This window comes from Oncorhynchus clarkii, chromosome 2 (assembly GCF_045791955.1).
Source record: "Oncorhynchus clarkii lewisi isolate Uvic-CL-2024 chromosome 2, UVic_Ocla_1.0, whole genome shotgun sequence".
NCBI lineage: Eukaryota > Metazoa > Chordata > Actinopteri > Salmoniformes > Salmonidae > Oncorhynchus > Oncorhynchus clarkii.
In genome coordinates this window covers 26,556,900-26,572,592 of record NC_092148.1, presented here as the reverse complement: position 1 = coordinate 26,572,592, position 15,693 = coordinate 26,556,900, and the positions used below count along the sequence as shown (strand labels likewise).

General features: G+C 42.8%; 1 protein-coding gene across 3 annotated transcripts in view; it reads right to left on the bottom strand.

Annotated features, from left to right (window-relative positions):
• Positions 1-852: 852 nt before the first annotated feature.
• The window catches only part of LOC139365321 (high affinity nerve growth factor receptor-like), a 29,390-nt gene continuing 14,549 nt past the window's right edge, over positions 853-15,693 (bottom strand). Inside the window, exons 8-17 of one of the 3 annotated variants that reach the window (XM_071102802.1) lie at positions 13,077-13,409; positions 12,858-12,878; positions 12,534-12,592; positions 12,304-12,406; positions 11,265-11,417; positions 10,973-11,103; positions 10,685-10,857; positions 8,953-9,202; positions 8,558-8,716; positions 853-6,458 (exon numbers count right to left, since the gene is read on the bottom strand). In XM_071102802.1, the coding sequence (XP_070958903.1) occupies positions 6,273-6,458; positions 8,558-8,716; positions 8,953-9,202; positions 10,685-10,857; positions 10,973-11,103; positions 11,265-11,417; positions 12,304-12,406; positions 12,534-12,592; positions 12,858-12,878; positions 13,077-13,409 (1,568 nt within the window). In that variant the 3' untranslated portion in view covers positions 853-6,272. Of the gene's footprint in view, positions 6,459-8,557; positions 8,717-8,946; positions 9,203-10,684; positions 10,858-10,972; positions 11,104-11,264; positions 11,418-12,303; positions 12,407-12,533; positions 12,593-12,857; positions 12,879-13,076; positions 13,410-15,693 lie in introns of all 3 variants that reach the window. The other 2 variants (XM_071102800.1, XM_071102801.1) reach the window with 2 other exon arrangements.

Below are 15,693 nucleotides of genomic sequence, written 5' to 3'. Positions count from 1 at the left end.
GGGGCATGATTGAACAAGGATCTTTTTTTTGCCTCTGTAGCCAACAGTATGTAGCCCACCCCATCCACAAGAGTAGAAAATATAGTTATTTTTGACAGATTCTACCAAATTGCGATAACGTACAACAAAATACACTGCTTATCTTGTTTTGAGGCAATTTGAGGTTATTGTTTTCTCTCAGTCAATGGTGAAGATGCTGACATATTGGTCTCTAAACTTCAGATGGGGAATAGAGGCGCTCTTTTCCTTGGAAAGAGTGTGTATTTGGGTATCTTAAAAAGGAGGAGTGATGATGAGGGAGACTCGCTTGGCCCTAGTCCTGGAAGGAGATGGGCAGTGGAAAGTATATCTCTATAGGGGGTGGAAGGTATAGTCCCGTCTCTGCCTGTAAGACGTCATAGGAAACAGTGGTCCAGCATGAGCCTAACAAGTGTTTTCATTTCCAATACACTAAAGAGAGGGAGAGAGCCAGCGATATAACATTACTCACAACCCATTAGCACTCCTAAGGGAGTGGATATGGAGAAAAGGGAGGGAGAAAAAAAAGTGTGAAGTGAAGTGAAGAGAGGATGCTGTAATATATCCAAAGTGTGCTTTTTTGGGGGGGGGGGGGGGGGGGTAACCTAAGGTCATATAAAACTTTATTCTTCCAGTAACTGATGTGTCTGGTGAGACTTCCAGTGAGAAAGTACTGCTGTGTGTAATTCAGGTAATTGATCACAGACCTCCACACAATGAAAGGTGCTTTTGCAGGCTAAAACGTGTAGGCACAATTAGTCTGTATTTGTTCATCCTCCGAAATATTATAAGAACATGTACTGTAAGATGGTAGACAATTGGAAACTGAGCTCCTTGAACCAAATGGTTGTTTTATTCATGGGCAGACGATATACAAAGTGTTGGGGTAACAATATCTGAACATTACCATTTTTTTTACATCAATAAAGTATATGTACATATTTACATTCAAAGGTGTCCAAATTGTTTTACTAGTCTTGTAAAACGTCTGCTTTTATTTTCAAGGTGAAAGGTTAAAAGGGAGAGTGGACCTTGTTGTGTGTCTATAGGTTGTATCACGGTCTCTATTTCAATTCCATCTGTCACTCTCCTCCTGAAGTTTCGATCATTGTTATCCATCTGTTACATGTGAAACCATTTCGCTGTATCTCTCTCAACCATCTTGTCCCTTACTGGATTTCAGCAGCTTGCTTTGATGTTAAAGGCTGATGTTAAATGCTTTGGGGTCACTATAAGGCATGTTAACATGGCTATTTCCTATGAAAGCTATGTAACTGTACCTGAACCTACAGTGGGGCAAAAAAGTATTTAGTCAGCCACCAATTGTGGAAGTTCTCCCACTTAAAAAGATGAGAGTGGCCTGTAATTTTCATCATAGGTACCCTTCAACTATGACAGACAAAATGAGAAAAAAAATGCAGAAAATCATTGTAGGATTTTTTATGAATTTATTTGCAAATTATGGTGGAAAATAAGTATTTGGTCAATAACAAAAGTTTATCTCAATACTTTGTTATATACCCTTTGTTGGCAATGACAGCGGTCAAACATTTTCTGTAAGTCTTCACAAGGTTTTCACACACTGTTGCTGGTATTTTGGCCCATTCCTCCATGCAGATCTCCTCTAGAGCAGTGATGTTTTGGGGCTGTTGCTGGGCAACACAGACTTTCAACTCCCTCCAAAGATTCTCTATGGGGTTGAGATCTGGAGACTGGTTAGGCCACTCCAGGACCTTGAAATGCTTCTTACGAAGCCACTCCTTCGTTGCCCGGGCGGTGTGTTTGGGATCATTGTCATGCTGAAAGACCCAGCCACGTTTCATCTTCAATGCCCTTGCTGATGGAAGGAGGTTTTCACTCAAAATCTCACGATACATGGCCCCATTCATTCTTTCCTTTACACAGATCAGTCGTCCTGGTCCCTTTGCAGAAAAACAGCCCCAAAGCATGTTTCCATCCCCATGCTTCACAGTAGGTATGGTGTTCTTTGGATGCAACTCAGCATTCTTTGTCCTCCAAACACGACGAGTTGAGTTTTTACCAAAAAGTTATATTTTGGTTTCATCTGACCATATGACATTCTCCCAATCTTCTTCTGGATCATCCAAATGCTCTCTAGCAAACTTCAGACGGGCCTGGACATGTACTGACTTAAGCAGGGGGACACGTCTGGCACTGCAGGATTTGAGTCCCTTGCGACGTAGTGTGTTACTGATGGTAGGCTTTGTTACTTTGGTCCCAGCTCTCTGCAGGTCATTCACTAGGTCCCCCCGTGTGGTTCTGGGATTTTTGCTCACCGTTCTTGTGATCATTTTGACACCACGGGGTGAAATCTTGCGTGGAGCCCCAGATCGAGGGAGGTTATCAGTGGTCTTGTATGTCTTCCATTTCCTAATAATTGCTCCCACAGTTGATTTCTTCAAACCAAGCTGCTTATCTATTGCAGATTCAGTCTTCCCAGCCTGGTGCAGGTCTGCAATTTTGTTTCTGGTGTCCTTTGACAGCTCTTTGGTCTTGGCCATAGTGGAGTTTGGAGTGTGACTGTTTGAGGTTGTGGACAGGTGTCTTTTAAACTGATAACAAGTTCAAACAGGTGCCATTAATACAGGTAACGAGTGGAGGACAGAGGAGCCTCTTAAAGAAGAAGTTACAGGTCTGTGAGAGCCAGAAATCTTGCTTGTTTATAGGTGACCAAATACTTATTTTCCACCATAATTTGCAAATAAATTCATTAAAAATCCTACAATGTGATTTTGTCTGTCATAGTTGAAGTGTACCTATGATGAAAATTACAGGCCTCTCTCATCTTTTTAAGTGGGAGAACTTGCACAATTGGTGGCTGATTAAATACTTTTTTGCCCCACTGTATGAACTATAATCTTGCACTGCATACACATGTTTTTATTTGGAGTATACTCACTGGCCTTGGACAGAGAAATCATTCTACAGTGTTTAAATGCAAAAAACATGTAAGACTAGTATGTTAGGAAAAACACCTTCCTGGCCTTTAATAGAAGGTCCCACGCTGTTTTTTCAAAAATATTCCTATTTTACAATTAGTCGTCATTGTTTTTTTCCTCTGACAGCAAATTATTTCATATACAGTAAAACATTTTAAGCAGAGTAATACATCAGATAAATAATGAATAGGTCAAAAGAATAACTGTACAGCTCTACTATAATGTTTGTAATAATGTTTGTAATAATGTTTGTAATATTGTACATTCGGATTAGAATGAGTTTGGCGGAGAAATGCGAAACATTATTCCAATAGCTATAAACAACTGTAGCGAGCAATATCAACAGTAGACGACGTCCAGTCAAACTTACCATTGAGCACACACACACACACACACACACACACACACACACACACACACACACACACACACACACACACACACACACACACACACACACACACACACACACACACACATTACTGTATTCAGACATTTTCAATCCAGATGATGGTTGGGTTTTGGGTTATAAACAAATTGGGTTATCAAATAAGATTATATTGATAAGGAGCATCTCTCTTAATGACCATTTACTGTTTGTTCATATTCCAAAATGCTACTTGATAATTGATATCCCAATACAATGCAAGTGATAGCCATAAAGAACACAAACTTTGTTTGCAGTTTCTTTACTATGGTCTGGGCTATGTATATGAAAAATGAAGGATCTGACATAACTGCCTAACAATAGAAAGCTTTCTGATTAGTGCAATTGACTTGGCACAAGAGGTTTCTCTATATTTTCACTCCTGCTGATTATATCACACTGCTTGAAAATGGAAAGATGGCGTCTTACTGTTCCAATACATCTTGAACATAATGGTAAAGCTGTTATTATCAAAATTGTAGATGTTTGAAATTTCACCTATGAAAAGTATTCTCGGGCTTGAAAATCACTGAGCCCCTTAAACTTCACTAAAGTAATTCAACTTTTCCATATTCTCAGGCAACAGTAAATCCCAGAAAGCTTTCAAACCCCTTGACTTTTTCCACATTTTGTTACATTACCGCCTTATTCTAAAATGGATTAAAAAAATAAAAATCCTCAGCAGTCTACACACAATACCCCACAATGACAAAGCATTAATTTTTTTTAAAAATTAAGACAGTTTTTTACATTTTAGCAAATGTTTTAAAATATAAAAACAGAAATGCCTGTTTTTACATAAGTATTCAGGTCCTTTGCTATGAGACTCAAAATTGAGCTCAGGTGCATCTGGTTTCCATTGAACATTCTTGAGATGTTTCTACAACTTGATTGGAGTCCACCTGTGGTAAATTCAATTGATTGGACATGATTTGGAAAGGCACAAACCTGTCTACATAAGGTCCCACAGTTGACAATGAATGTCAGAGAAAAAAACAAGCCATGAAGTTGAAGGAATTGTCCGTAGAACTCAGAGACAGGATTTTGTTGAGGCACAGATCTGGGGAAGGGTACCAAAACATTTATACAGCATTGAAGGTCCCTAAGAACACAGTGGCCTCCATCATTCTTAAATGGAAGAAGTTTGGAACCACCAAGGCTCTTCCTAGAGCTGGCCGCCAGGCCAAACTGAGCAATCGAGGGAGAAGGGCCTTGGTCAGGGAGGTGAACCCAATGGTCACTCTGACATAGCTCAAGAGTTCCTCTGTGGAGATGGAAGAACCTTCCAGAAGTACAACCATCTCTGCACCACTTCACCAATCAGGCCTTTATGGTAGAGTGGCCAGATAGAAGCCACTCTTCAGTAAAAGGCACATGACAGCCCCCTTGGAGTTTGCCAAAAGGCACCTAAAGGACTCTCAGAACATGACAAACAATATTATCTGGTCAGATGAAACCAAGATTGAACTCTTTGGCCTGAATGCCAAGCGTCACATATGGAGGAAACCTGGCACCATCCCAATGGTGAAGCATGGTGGTGGTGGCAGCATCCTGCTGTGGGGATGTTTTTCAGCGGCAGGGACTGGGAGACTAGTCAGGATCGAGGCAAAGATGAACGGAGCAAAGTACAATTGGATCCTTGATGAAAACCTGCTCCAGAGTGCTCAGGACCTCAGACTGGAGCAAAGGTTCACCTTCCAACAGGACAATGACCCTAAGCACACAGCCAAGACTTCGGAACAAGTCTCTGAATATCCTTGTGAGCCCAGACTTGAACCTAATCGAACATCTCTGGAGAGACCTGAAAATAGCCGTGCAGCAATGCTCCCCATCCAACCTGACAAAGCTTGAGAGGATCTGCAAAGAAGAATGAGAGAAACTCCCCAAATACAGGTGTGCCATGCTTGTAGCATCACACTAAAGAAGACTCAATGCTGTAATCGCTGCCAAAGGTGCTTCAACAAAGTACTGAGTAAAGAGTCTGAATACTTATGCAAATGTTTATTTCGGTTTTTTATTTGTAATAAATTTGCAACAAAAAATTTAAAACTATTTTTGCTTTGTCATTATGGGTTATTGTGTGTAGATTGATGAGGGGGAAAACGATTTAATCAATTTTAGAATAAAACTGTAATGTAACAAAATGTGGAAGAAGTCAAGGGGTGTGAATACATTCCCAAAGGCACTGTATAGTCTGCATTCCTCCAATCATGCAAAACCCTTCATCAGGACAACACCCGTTCAGTCACACAATAAAACACTCACAGTAAACACTTGACAGGTCTTCGCTGGCTCGTTCTTTTCCTCCCGCTCCCAGTCAGCGGCACACAGAGTTGGGGCTGGGTCGTCATGAGACGAGGCGAATTGGGGTAGTAGGCAAAGCTGAAGCAGCATGGATGTTGCCAGTGTCCGTACAGTATGTCCAGCTTTAGGGTTAAAAAACAGTGACCGGGAAGTAGGAAGTAACCCCCATCTTCATAGTCTTCCCGTCGCTTCAGGGTAAAGTTTCTCAGAGGCACAGATCTGGGATCAGCTTCCCCTCCCCCACTCCGATCTGTAACCATTAGTGGCCCAAAAATACCCAATGTCAGCATCTAGGAGCAACTTCACCCTACTCCCTTCCCAACCCAATGGTACCGATCAGACTAGATCCTTGCTAAGTCTGGCCTGAGCAAATATCCAATCAGAGGGGGTGTCGGTGTGTTTAAGACCAATAGAGGTAAATGACGGCAATGCTTAGGTTCAGGATTGCCATCGCACAGTCCTTTACCTAACTCCCACCCCTTCCCAATACCCGTCATCCCTGACCGTAAGTTCCCCTACTTCCCCTTGCCTGGACACTGCCCCAGCGCCAGACCTCCCAACCTCTACCCCAGGATGTCCAGGTAGATAGGGGGGCTCTTGACAAGGGCAAGGAGGCGGCTGTGGATGTCCTTGATGACCAGCCTCTGCTGGGGCTCCCTTTGCCAGCAGCCCTGCATCAGGCCGTGCACCTCTTTGGGGCAAGTGCGTGGTCTCTCCAGCTCCCGGCCCTGTGTAATGCACTCGATAGCCTGTGGGGGTGCACATAGAGGTAGAGGGAGGGGGTTAGAATTAAAAGGTGTGCTAGCTTCAGTAACTCCAAGTTTTTGCAATGCCTCTTTATTTGGGGCTATTACCTCAGGGTTTGAATGTTTTCATGATTGTCACTTTTCATTAATTTGACCAGACAAGCTCAAGCTACGCTAGAGAGCTTAAGGTGAAGACACTTGGATAAGAACAATAAGTGGAGTTGTCAAGATGAGTCGACAACTTCTGCACAATTCTGGAGAACGTTCTGTGAGAACGAAAGATGTTGCCTCTAATAAGCTGGTGATCTTTTAAAAGAATGCAATGGTATTCATCAGAAAAATTGTCAAATTGACACATTCTTACACTTGGCATGGCTCGATGCATTTATCACTGTCAAGAACTGAATTGCACTATGCCTATTCCCATTCAAGGACTGCCCTTGGCCCCACATCACACAAAGAGCCAGCAACTTAACCCTTTTAAAGAGTTCAATATCCCTAACCTAATCCAATGAACTGAAGAGACCTGTCAGCACTGAACCTCATGATACTATAATGCCCAGCTAGCACATTTGGGTCCTTGGAAGTTGTGGGAATGTACGTTTTTGGTTTCCCATTGGTTCTGGGAACGAAGCCATACATTTCCTGACCAGTAAAGCAGAAAGTTTTTTAAACGTTCTGAGATTTGAAGTGATAATTTTGCCTGATATTTTTAGGTTCTGAAAACGTTTTACTATAGTTCCCTGAATGTTTTCCTCTTTTATTAACATTCTCAGAATGGAAATTATAGGTTATTTGATGGTAATTAAATAGCATTCTGATAACACTGCTAGCTTAGAATCATTGTTTTGAAACTCCAAGCACAGATAGGACTCATGGAAATGAATTTGCTTCGGCATTAATCATGTAAACACGTGTATTTTTTATTGTGGCACAGCGTCAGTGAGATTCAAACCTATGATCTTCTGTTCATCAGCCATGGAATTTGTCCACTGCACTACCAGGATGGAGCTGCATGCCATGTTTTTTTTACTTATACAAAGCTGTACATTTTTGTCATTTTAGTTTAGAACTTTTAGGAAACGTTCTGTCAAAGTAATGAAACACCAAGAAAATCATGTTTTTTTGTAAAGTTTCTTAAAAGTGCTGAGAATGCTTCAAAGCAACTATCCTGCACCATTCCCAGAAAGTTGTGGGAAGGTTGTATGCATAATAACCATAGGACAACCACGCTCTTACCGAGCTCTAAGAAACATAAGGTTCTCAGAACATTGTGTGCATCTTATCTCAGACCTAGATGGAGTGTTTGGGATGATTTATCCCTGCCTTCCCTAATTAGACGACATGATAATTACACATGTCCATCATTGGCGGGGAAGGATTAGGTTAACAAGGTTAAACGTCATTGGCCCTGGGCAAAGATGAGAGCCAATGAGATTAGAATTGAGTAGACGGGAAAATTGATCTACCCTCCACTTGAAAGGAAAGAGGGTTCTAGGCCATAATGGTGTGTTGCGGTCAGGACAGAGTCCACTTCTTGGGGTGCAACCTAAAAGGGTTGGACTGGGTCCGTCATGATTACTATGAAGTCATTGATTGGCTGTATAGCAGACGGGAAATCCTAGTGCTCTAGTCTCCTTCTATGATCAAACACTTCACCCTCTATCCACTGGCTGAATGATGATGTGGTACAGTATTTACACGTTGCCTGGACACTGTTCCATTACTCAACTAGATATCAGAGTTATAGCTACTTCATTATTACTATGAATCTAGAAGGTTTTGATCACCAATACAAAGATGCCCCTTTTACAAAAAGAGGTAGGTGCTTATATTTGTCCTATTTCACATGTGAATTGGAAATGTGTTTTTGCATATCCCACTCTCCCTGAGACACCATCAGAGAGTAGGGTCACACCCAGAGTCTGCCATTATGAACAGCACCTGGAGAAATGAGCGTTGCTCAACGGCACGTCAACAGATTCTTCCCCTTGTCAGCTCAGGGACTCGAACCGCCATTCTTTCAGTTACTGGCCCAACTATCTAACCACCAGACAACCTGCCACCCCATGTTGCTTCCTACCTAGTGCCCAGTTCCTTACCTCACTGTTGGAGAGCTGGTACCAGGGCTGTTTCCCATAGGTGAAGATCTCCCAGAGGACCACTCCAAAGCTCCAGATATCACTCTCCGTGGTGAACTTCCTGTACATGATGCTCTCCGGAGGCATCCAGCGAATAGGAAGCATCGTACGCCCACCCACCTGACAGGAGTGAGGTCAATGGTCATTCAATTGTACATTCATAGAATTATAATTAATATGACAATTGAGATGTACAATGCTACTTCATATGTGATAAGCCTATACATTGAAAATATCAAGATGTATTTTGTTGTACATAGAGTTGGATATACTATGTTGTGATATGTTACATGACAATGGCGTGTTAGATGACAAATCCCCACCCTAAAAAAGTATTTCACTACTTCCACCTTTACCCTGTAGTAGTCTGTGCTGTAGATGTCCCGGGACATGCCAAAGTCTCCTATCTTGACCATCAGACCCTCTCCCATATCTCCCACCAGGCAGTTTCGTGTGGCCAGGTCCCGGTGCACGAAGTGAAGGGAGGCCAGGTAGACCATGCCCGAAGCGATCTGGGCGGCGATGTGCAGCATCTGGGGAAGAGTGAGCTGGCCCAACGGGGGCATCTTCACCTCCTCCAGGATATGGGCATCTGGACCGTGCGCCCTGGTGGACACGGGGAGGAGAGGTCACGACCTTTCGAGTTTTACAGGCTTTTTGGTGAACGGCATGTGATATACTTTGGCTGACATCCATCAGGACCTGTATTCACAGAGTCTCAGAGTAGTGTTTATATAGGATCACATAGCCTTTTAGATCAAAATGAATATATGGACCGGAAGACCTGATCCTGAATCAGCGCTCCTACTCTGAGATGCTTTGTGATATGGGCCCAGCTCTCCCAGATTAATTTAGGCTTCTGATTGGTCCTTTGATGCATGAACTTTTGCACCAACCTAGTGATGCAATATCAACATACAGTGACCAGATGGATGATTACTGCATGCAATCTGCAGATGGAACATGTTGGATGTATACGAGATCTTTTAAGTGTAATAGAGGCGGTCAGCTAGAGACCAAGCCATAACAAAACAACTTAACAAATGGTTAATAGGAAACATAAGGCTTGTTATACGCCTCGCATTCATTTGGAATAATTTGATTCCGAGATGCATGATAGCCTTACTCTTCAAACGTTCCACAGTTTCTCTCAATATGGCATCCACCCCACCCACTCTGACTTGTAGCTCACTCCCAATAAGCTCCTCGATGTGTCCATCAATCCTAATAGAAATGTGTCACTTGCAGGAAGTTATCTATTCTATCACTATTAGTTTAACAGGCAGGTGGTAGGGTAGACGAGCAGCTGCCTCATAGGCCAAGAGACACACATCCATTCTGTCTGCTTGGAAATGTGATTTCCATCTATCCATGAATCTGGATAGTGTGGGCTGTGTCTGTGTGCACATTGAGTCTCCATTCCCAGTCTGGCCCCACTGGACACCTGGCAGTGGCAGACATACACTGTCTATGTCTGTTTCAATGGTGTCTCGGAGTACGTCCCAGGTGCAGCATGAGTGGTCATCTGCAGTATCAACGTAGTGCTCTGTCTGAGTGCTCAGTGAACATATCTCCTGCATCCATGTTGGACCAGACTTGTCTTTAGAACTTCAGAGTGTAGACAGGCTACGAGAAGTTCTGCGGTTGACGTGGACATCTTCAATGATATGATATCCGAAACACATCTAAAATCACATATTCAGTCATCCCAGATCACGGAAATGATTTGGTACTCTCCCAACTAAGTGTCCTTAACCACTCCAACACATTGTTGGTCCATGTAGTCCACCCCAAGTGGGTTATTGCCTTGGGAACACAACAAGGTAGAGCAGCGAGGACGATGGTGTCTACAAGTGTGGCTTGGCATAGAAACAGTTGCATTTGTGTGGTTCATCAAGGTCAATTAAGTGGCTTTGCTGAAGAGCAGTGGACACAACGATGCAGAGATGTTAGAACAAAACCCTCGGCTTCTAAATAGTTGCCATGCTGAAGCTAATAAGTAGAAGTTAACAGGGGAAGGCTAGCATGGGCGGCCATGAGGTTATCCCTGTGGGGATTTAAGTAGGAGGTTGTGTTTCTTTTCCATACCTGAGGAAGCGGTTGAGGTCTCCATGTCTCATGTATTCAAACACCATCGCCAGTGGCTCTCCGTCTGTACACACTCCATAGAAGCGAACGATGTTCTGGTGCTGGAGCACTGTGAGCAGCTCAGCCTCTCTCTGGAAGTCCTGCCGGGTCGACTCGTTGGCATCCTTCAGAGTCTGACCACAGAGAAAAACAGTCACGGGAGGATATGACATCATCATGTTTAGGAGGTCTAAACTTCATGTAATGCACCTCTGAAAGTGTGGCCATGGATGGAAGTCTCATGCATACCTTGATGGCCACCAGCATTTTGTCACTGTCCGGACTGAGGTTGGCACACTCTGCCAGGTAGACTTTGCCAAACGCCCCCTCACCCAATTCCCACTTCAGAACTACATCCTGTCTTTTGATGTGTTGCACACCTGTACATACAAAGAGAAAGGCTTTTAACATTGGACCTTATAAAACATTGAAAGATCACTGCATTACCAACTTTATCTAGGAAAAACATGGTAGATATGAAATGCAATCATAATGAAGTTAGCACGTATCCAGTCCCTAGTTGTATGCCGATTCCACTCACACATGTCTTTGTCTTTGAAGATGCCACAGAAGTACTGGGGGTTCTCCACAAAGCTGGACATGCCAGAGTCGTCAGAGGAAGGAGGGCTGGTCCCAAAGTTCATGAAACGCAGTGACACAGCAAGATCATCCTCTGTTCCCAAGACAGATGAACCTGGAGAGAGAGAGAGAGACCTGAATGTGATACATCCATTTATTTTCCAGCAATTTATGGATGCTTTGTTCAAATGTTGGAAGTGGACGTCGGAGCAGTAAGCAACTGCTGTATTTTCTGCAGACAGTATTAACAATCGTAAAACCCACTCAACGAGAAAACCACAGAACCCCCAGAGCCCCTGATAGAAAATGGTGGATGGCAGCAAGCGAGGGGAAACGAGTTGGCCAGGAAGGGGGCCCACTTAGGCAATCAGACCCACTTAGGCACTTTCTGGGGGGGGGTCCGAGAGGACCTATCACGCCTACAGGAGCTGGTCTCCATCAGTCTTCTTTAATGGCCAAAGCTGCTGCTAGGGGCTCCTGACGCCGTTCACTGCTGTAATTAAGGCACTCTAACCCAGCTGTTGGGCTGACAGTGTGCAAAGTTACAGCCTGGAGGAAACCCTATATTGCCTGGCCTCATGTGAATTACTTATAGAAAGGAATACAATGTTTTCTGCGGAACTATTGGCAATTCCAATGTGATAACGAAATGAATGAGTTGGCATTGATGCTGGCTTTTGGTTGTTTCAGTTTGGAATTGATATGCGTTTTCAGAGTCTTTACCATTGGCAAAATGTCATATTCTCCTGGGGTTGTCTCGTATTGAATTATCCAGACAGGGAAATGTCAGAATTCAGTCTCAATCCTTCACTTTCTAACAACTGAGGTGTTTTGAGAACAGCTAACCCATCTCAGGTTGTTTCGTACCTGTCTTCTATGAAATCCCAAGTAACGTGTTGCTTACCCTCTGAGTAAAGGAGACTATACCTTGTTCAAAATGACAACCGACAGACACTACTGTGGTATTTCAAACACATTGCATAGTAGAGTGTGTCACTTACGGTGAATACCAAACTTGGACTGCTGGCCGCACTTGTTGATGACCAGTACCATAATAAGGAGGAAGGCGCAAGCAAACACAGCCAAACCCACTGCCACTGACACCTGCACAGAAACATAATTAGCATCAACATAGCTTAGCATAGCATAACAGAAATTTGCTAAAACATTAGCATTCCATACTGTATGTTATATTATTACTATGGTTCAGACCCATTGAATGGTGTCTCACCCCAAACACTCTGCTCTCCGTGTTCTCAGTGACATCCTCATTAGATTTGTTGGTGGGAACTGGAGGGAGCAGAAAAGGAATCATTGATGATGGATCGTTACTCACAAATCACCTTGATAACCACATATAAAGTATGCAAGACACTGACACAGTGTATAAAAAAAATGTTGGGGGGGATACTTGGAGTGTCTGAAAGCAAAATCCTGGGTAATTTACACTCTACCACCTGTGATAACTATTTTTTGTTCTCGTTAGGTACAGTTTAGAAGGTTATCTGTTTCTACAAGGTAATAATCACTGTCAAAATAACACTCAAAGGCTTACGTGGATCACTTTCTTCAAGGACTGGCATGAAGAAAAGGAGAGGATGACAAATTTAGACTAAGTATACAGTACATAATGAACATGCAAGCACATGAGACTGTATCTAACATAACACAAGTTGGTGAATAGTGAGGGTCAATATCAATGAGATCATATTCAATTACTATTATTATTATTATTATTATTATTATTCTATGACCTTTCATTTCAGACAATCACCTGGGATGATGCCCTCAGGATCAAAGGGGTCAAAGGGGTTGTCCATGAACATCCCTGTGGCCGTGGCTTGGTCCACGCCCAGTCTGTTCCCCACGATGATGGTGTAGAGGCCGTTGTTCAGGTGGGTGGGCTTGTTGAGAAATAGACAACCGTGCTTCACAGAGCCGTCGTCCGAGTCGGGAATGAACTGTGTGTAGGTGTAAAGGCCCTCAGTCAGGTTGGAGCTGTTGAAAAGCCAGCGGATGGTTGGCTCAGGGTTCCCATCCACCTTAAAGGGGAAACACCAGTGGTGCTGTTGCTCAGCGTTGTGCAGGAATATGATTTTGGATGGAACTGGATGGAAGACATGAGATGTGGTCCATTAGGATGTGTGAATGAGTAAGGCGATAAGGTGAAACAAAGGCTATTTCTGAATTCAGAACATTGGTCAACCCGCTGTACAGTGAGCAATACCCTCAAAATCGTTGATAATAAATGTGTGTAAATCATTGAACATGATATTAGAATGAGATCACGTTTAGCTGAAATAATTATCCACAAAGCTATGACCATAGTTATCTACACATAAATGATCTCTTTGTACTGAATTTTCAGTTTACCACATCCAACCTGTTTCAGACAAAGTTATTGGTTGGTCAATAGAAGGTACAGCCTCATCCAAGTGCCCTATAGGTTCCTCCTATGAGTTTCCATGAATCAATGTTCTCCATCTGCACTGTCAACCTGTTGACCTGGTATGAATAATGAATCCAGGTTTTGTTAGGGCCCCTAACCACAAGAGCTACCTGGAAGCACGGAGCCGACAAGAAGCCTCAGGAAATGGCTTCTTTAGATCGAAGACTATGCTGATGCAGAGAGACCCCTCACTCTGACAATTTCCACCGACCATTCCACTGCTCTTAACCTATGACCCTACTGCAGAAAATGCTGTGCTAAAGGGATACCAAGGCATTTGTCTCTTTCCTCTTGAGATTATCTCTGAAAAGAGATGCTAAAGACAGTCATGGACGGCAAAGAAATAGCACAATTAGCACAATCCATCAGGTTTGACTTAATGTCCCCAATTGAGTTAATAGTGAGTTAGAAAAGAGCACAATATGAGTTTTGTTGAACTCTGTATGAAAGGAAATAATAAATTATAGTTCACCGTTAAATGTTTTCTTCGTAGATTAGATTTGTTTGATTGAGTCTTCTAATCGGTTTCTAGGGTGTAGTCTATATTTTCATTTTGAAAAACCTTTTCCCAAACAAGTTTATTTTATATATATTACTGAACGGATGCTGCCCTTGCAGCACCAATCGCCTGAATCACAGGAAGTGGTCAGACCAGCCACTCAACAGAGCAGAGCCCTGGCTGTAAACACCGCACTGATCGGGGAGCTAATTAAGGGTAATTAAAGGCTAGCGGTTAATGAGTGTCCATCCACCAGGGGGACTGATGTTGATAGATTAGCCGCGCTAACGCACTTACAGGCTGCCAATCACTCCGGATGAATACTGTGTTCCGGAGTAGGAGGGAGAAGTCCATTAGCTGGGGCTCTTATCGAATCTTACCACGCTTATCAGCCCATTTTCCTCCCTACGTTCATTAACTGTCCCTCGATGCTCATGCATTTGGCTGCAACTCTTTTTGGGATTTATTTTCCAATGAGTGTCACTGAGTTGGTGAAATGATATTGTTTGGCCAATATTTACTGTAATGTATTGCCAATGCATCAACACACTCTCTTCTGTGGCATCACAGTTTGCAGCAATTCAGATATTTTTCAGTAGCGAAGCTGGGCTAAGGCAAAACCACAGTCTCTGACAGTATAATGTCTCTTCTATAATCAGATGTCTGTTTTGTTCTGTCATCTGTTTGAGGTCTTTGTCCGTGTAGGGTTGATAAATGAGTAAAATGCAACTATAAAAATAATGCATCACCAATGTAACGTTACAGTGATGTATTACTAATGCTGTGGCAACTCGTCATTCAGGGCAGGTGAGGCAGAGTCACCTGTTTTGAGCCCCACCTGTTTAGCTAAAAATATATACATATACAGTGCCAGTCAAAAGTTTGGACACACCTACTCATTCAAGGGTTTTTCTTTATTCTTTACTATTTTCTACATTGTAGAATAATAGTGAAGATATCAAAACTATGAAATAACACACATGGAATCATGCAGTAAACAAAAAAGTGTTAAACAAATATACAAAATATATTTTAGATTTTAGATTCTTCAAAGTAGCCACCCTTTGCCTTGATAACAGCTTTGCACACTCTTGGCATTCTCTCAACCAGCTTCACCTGGAATGCTTTCAGGCTTTCAGTCTTGAAGGAATTCCCATATATGCTGAGCACTTGTTGGCTGCTTTTCCTTCACTCCGCAGTCCAACTCATCCCAAACCATCTCAATTGGGTTGAGGTCGGGTGATTGTGGAGGCCAGGTCATCTGATGCAGAACTCCATCCCTATCCTTGGCCAATAGCCCTTACACAGCCTGGAGGTGAGTTGGGTCATTGTCCTGTTGAAAAACAAATCATATTCCCAAATGATGGGAAAGCGTATCGCTGCAGAATGCTGTGGTAGCCATGCTGGTTAAGTGTGCCTTGAATTCTAAGTAAATCACAGACA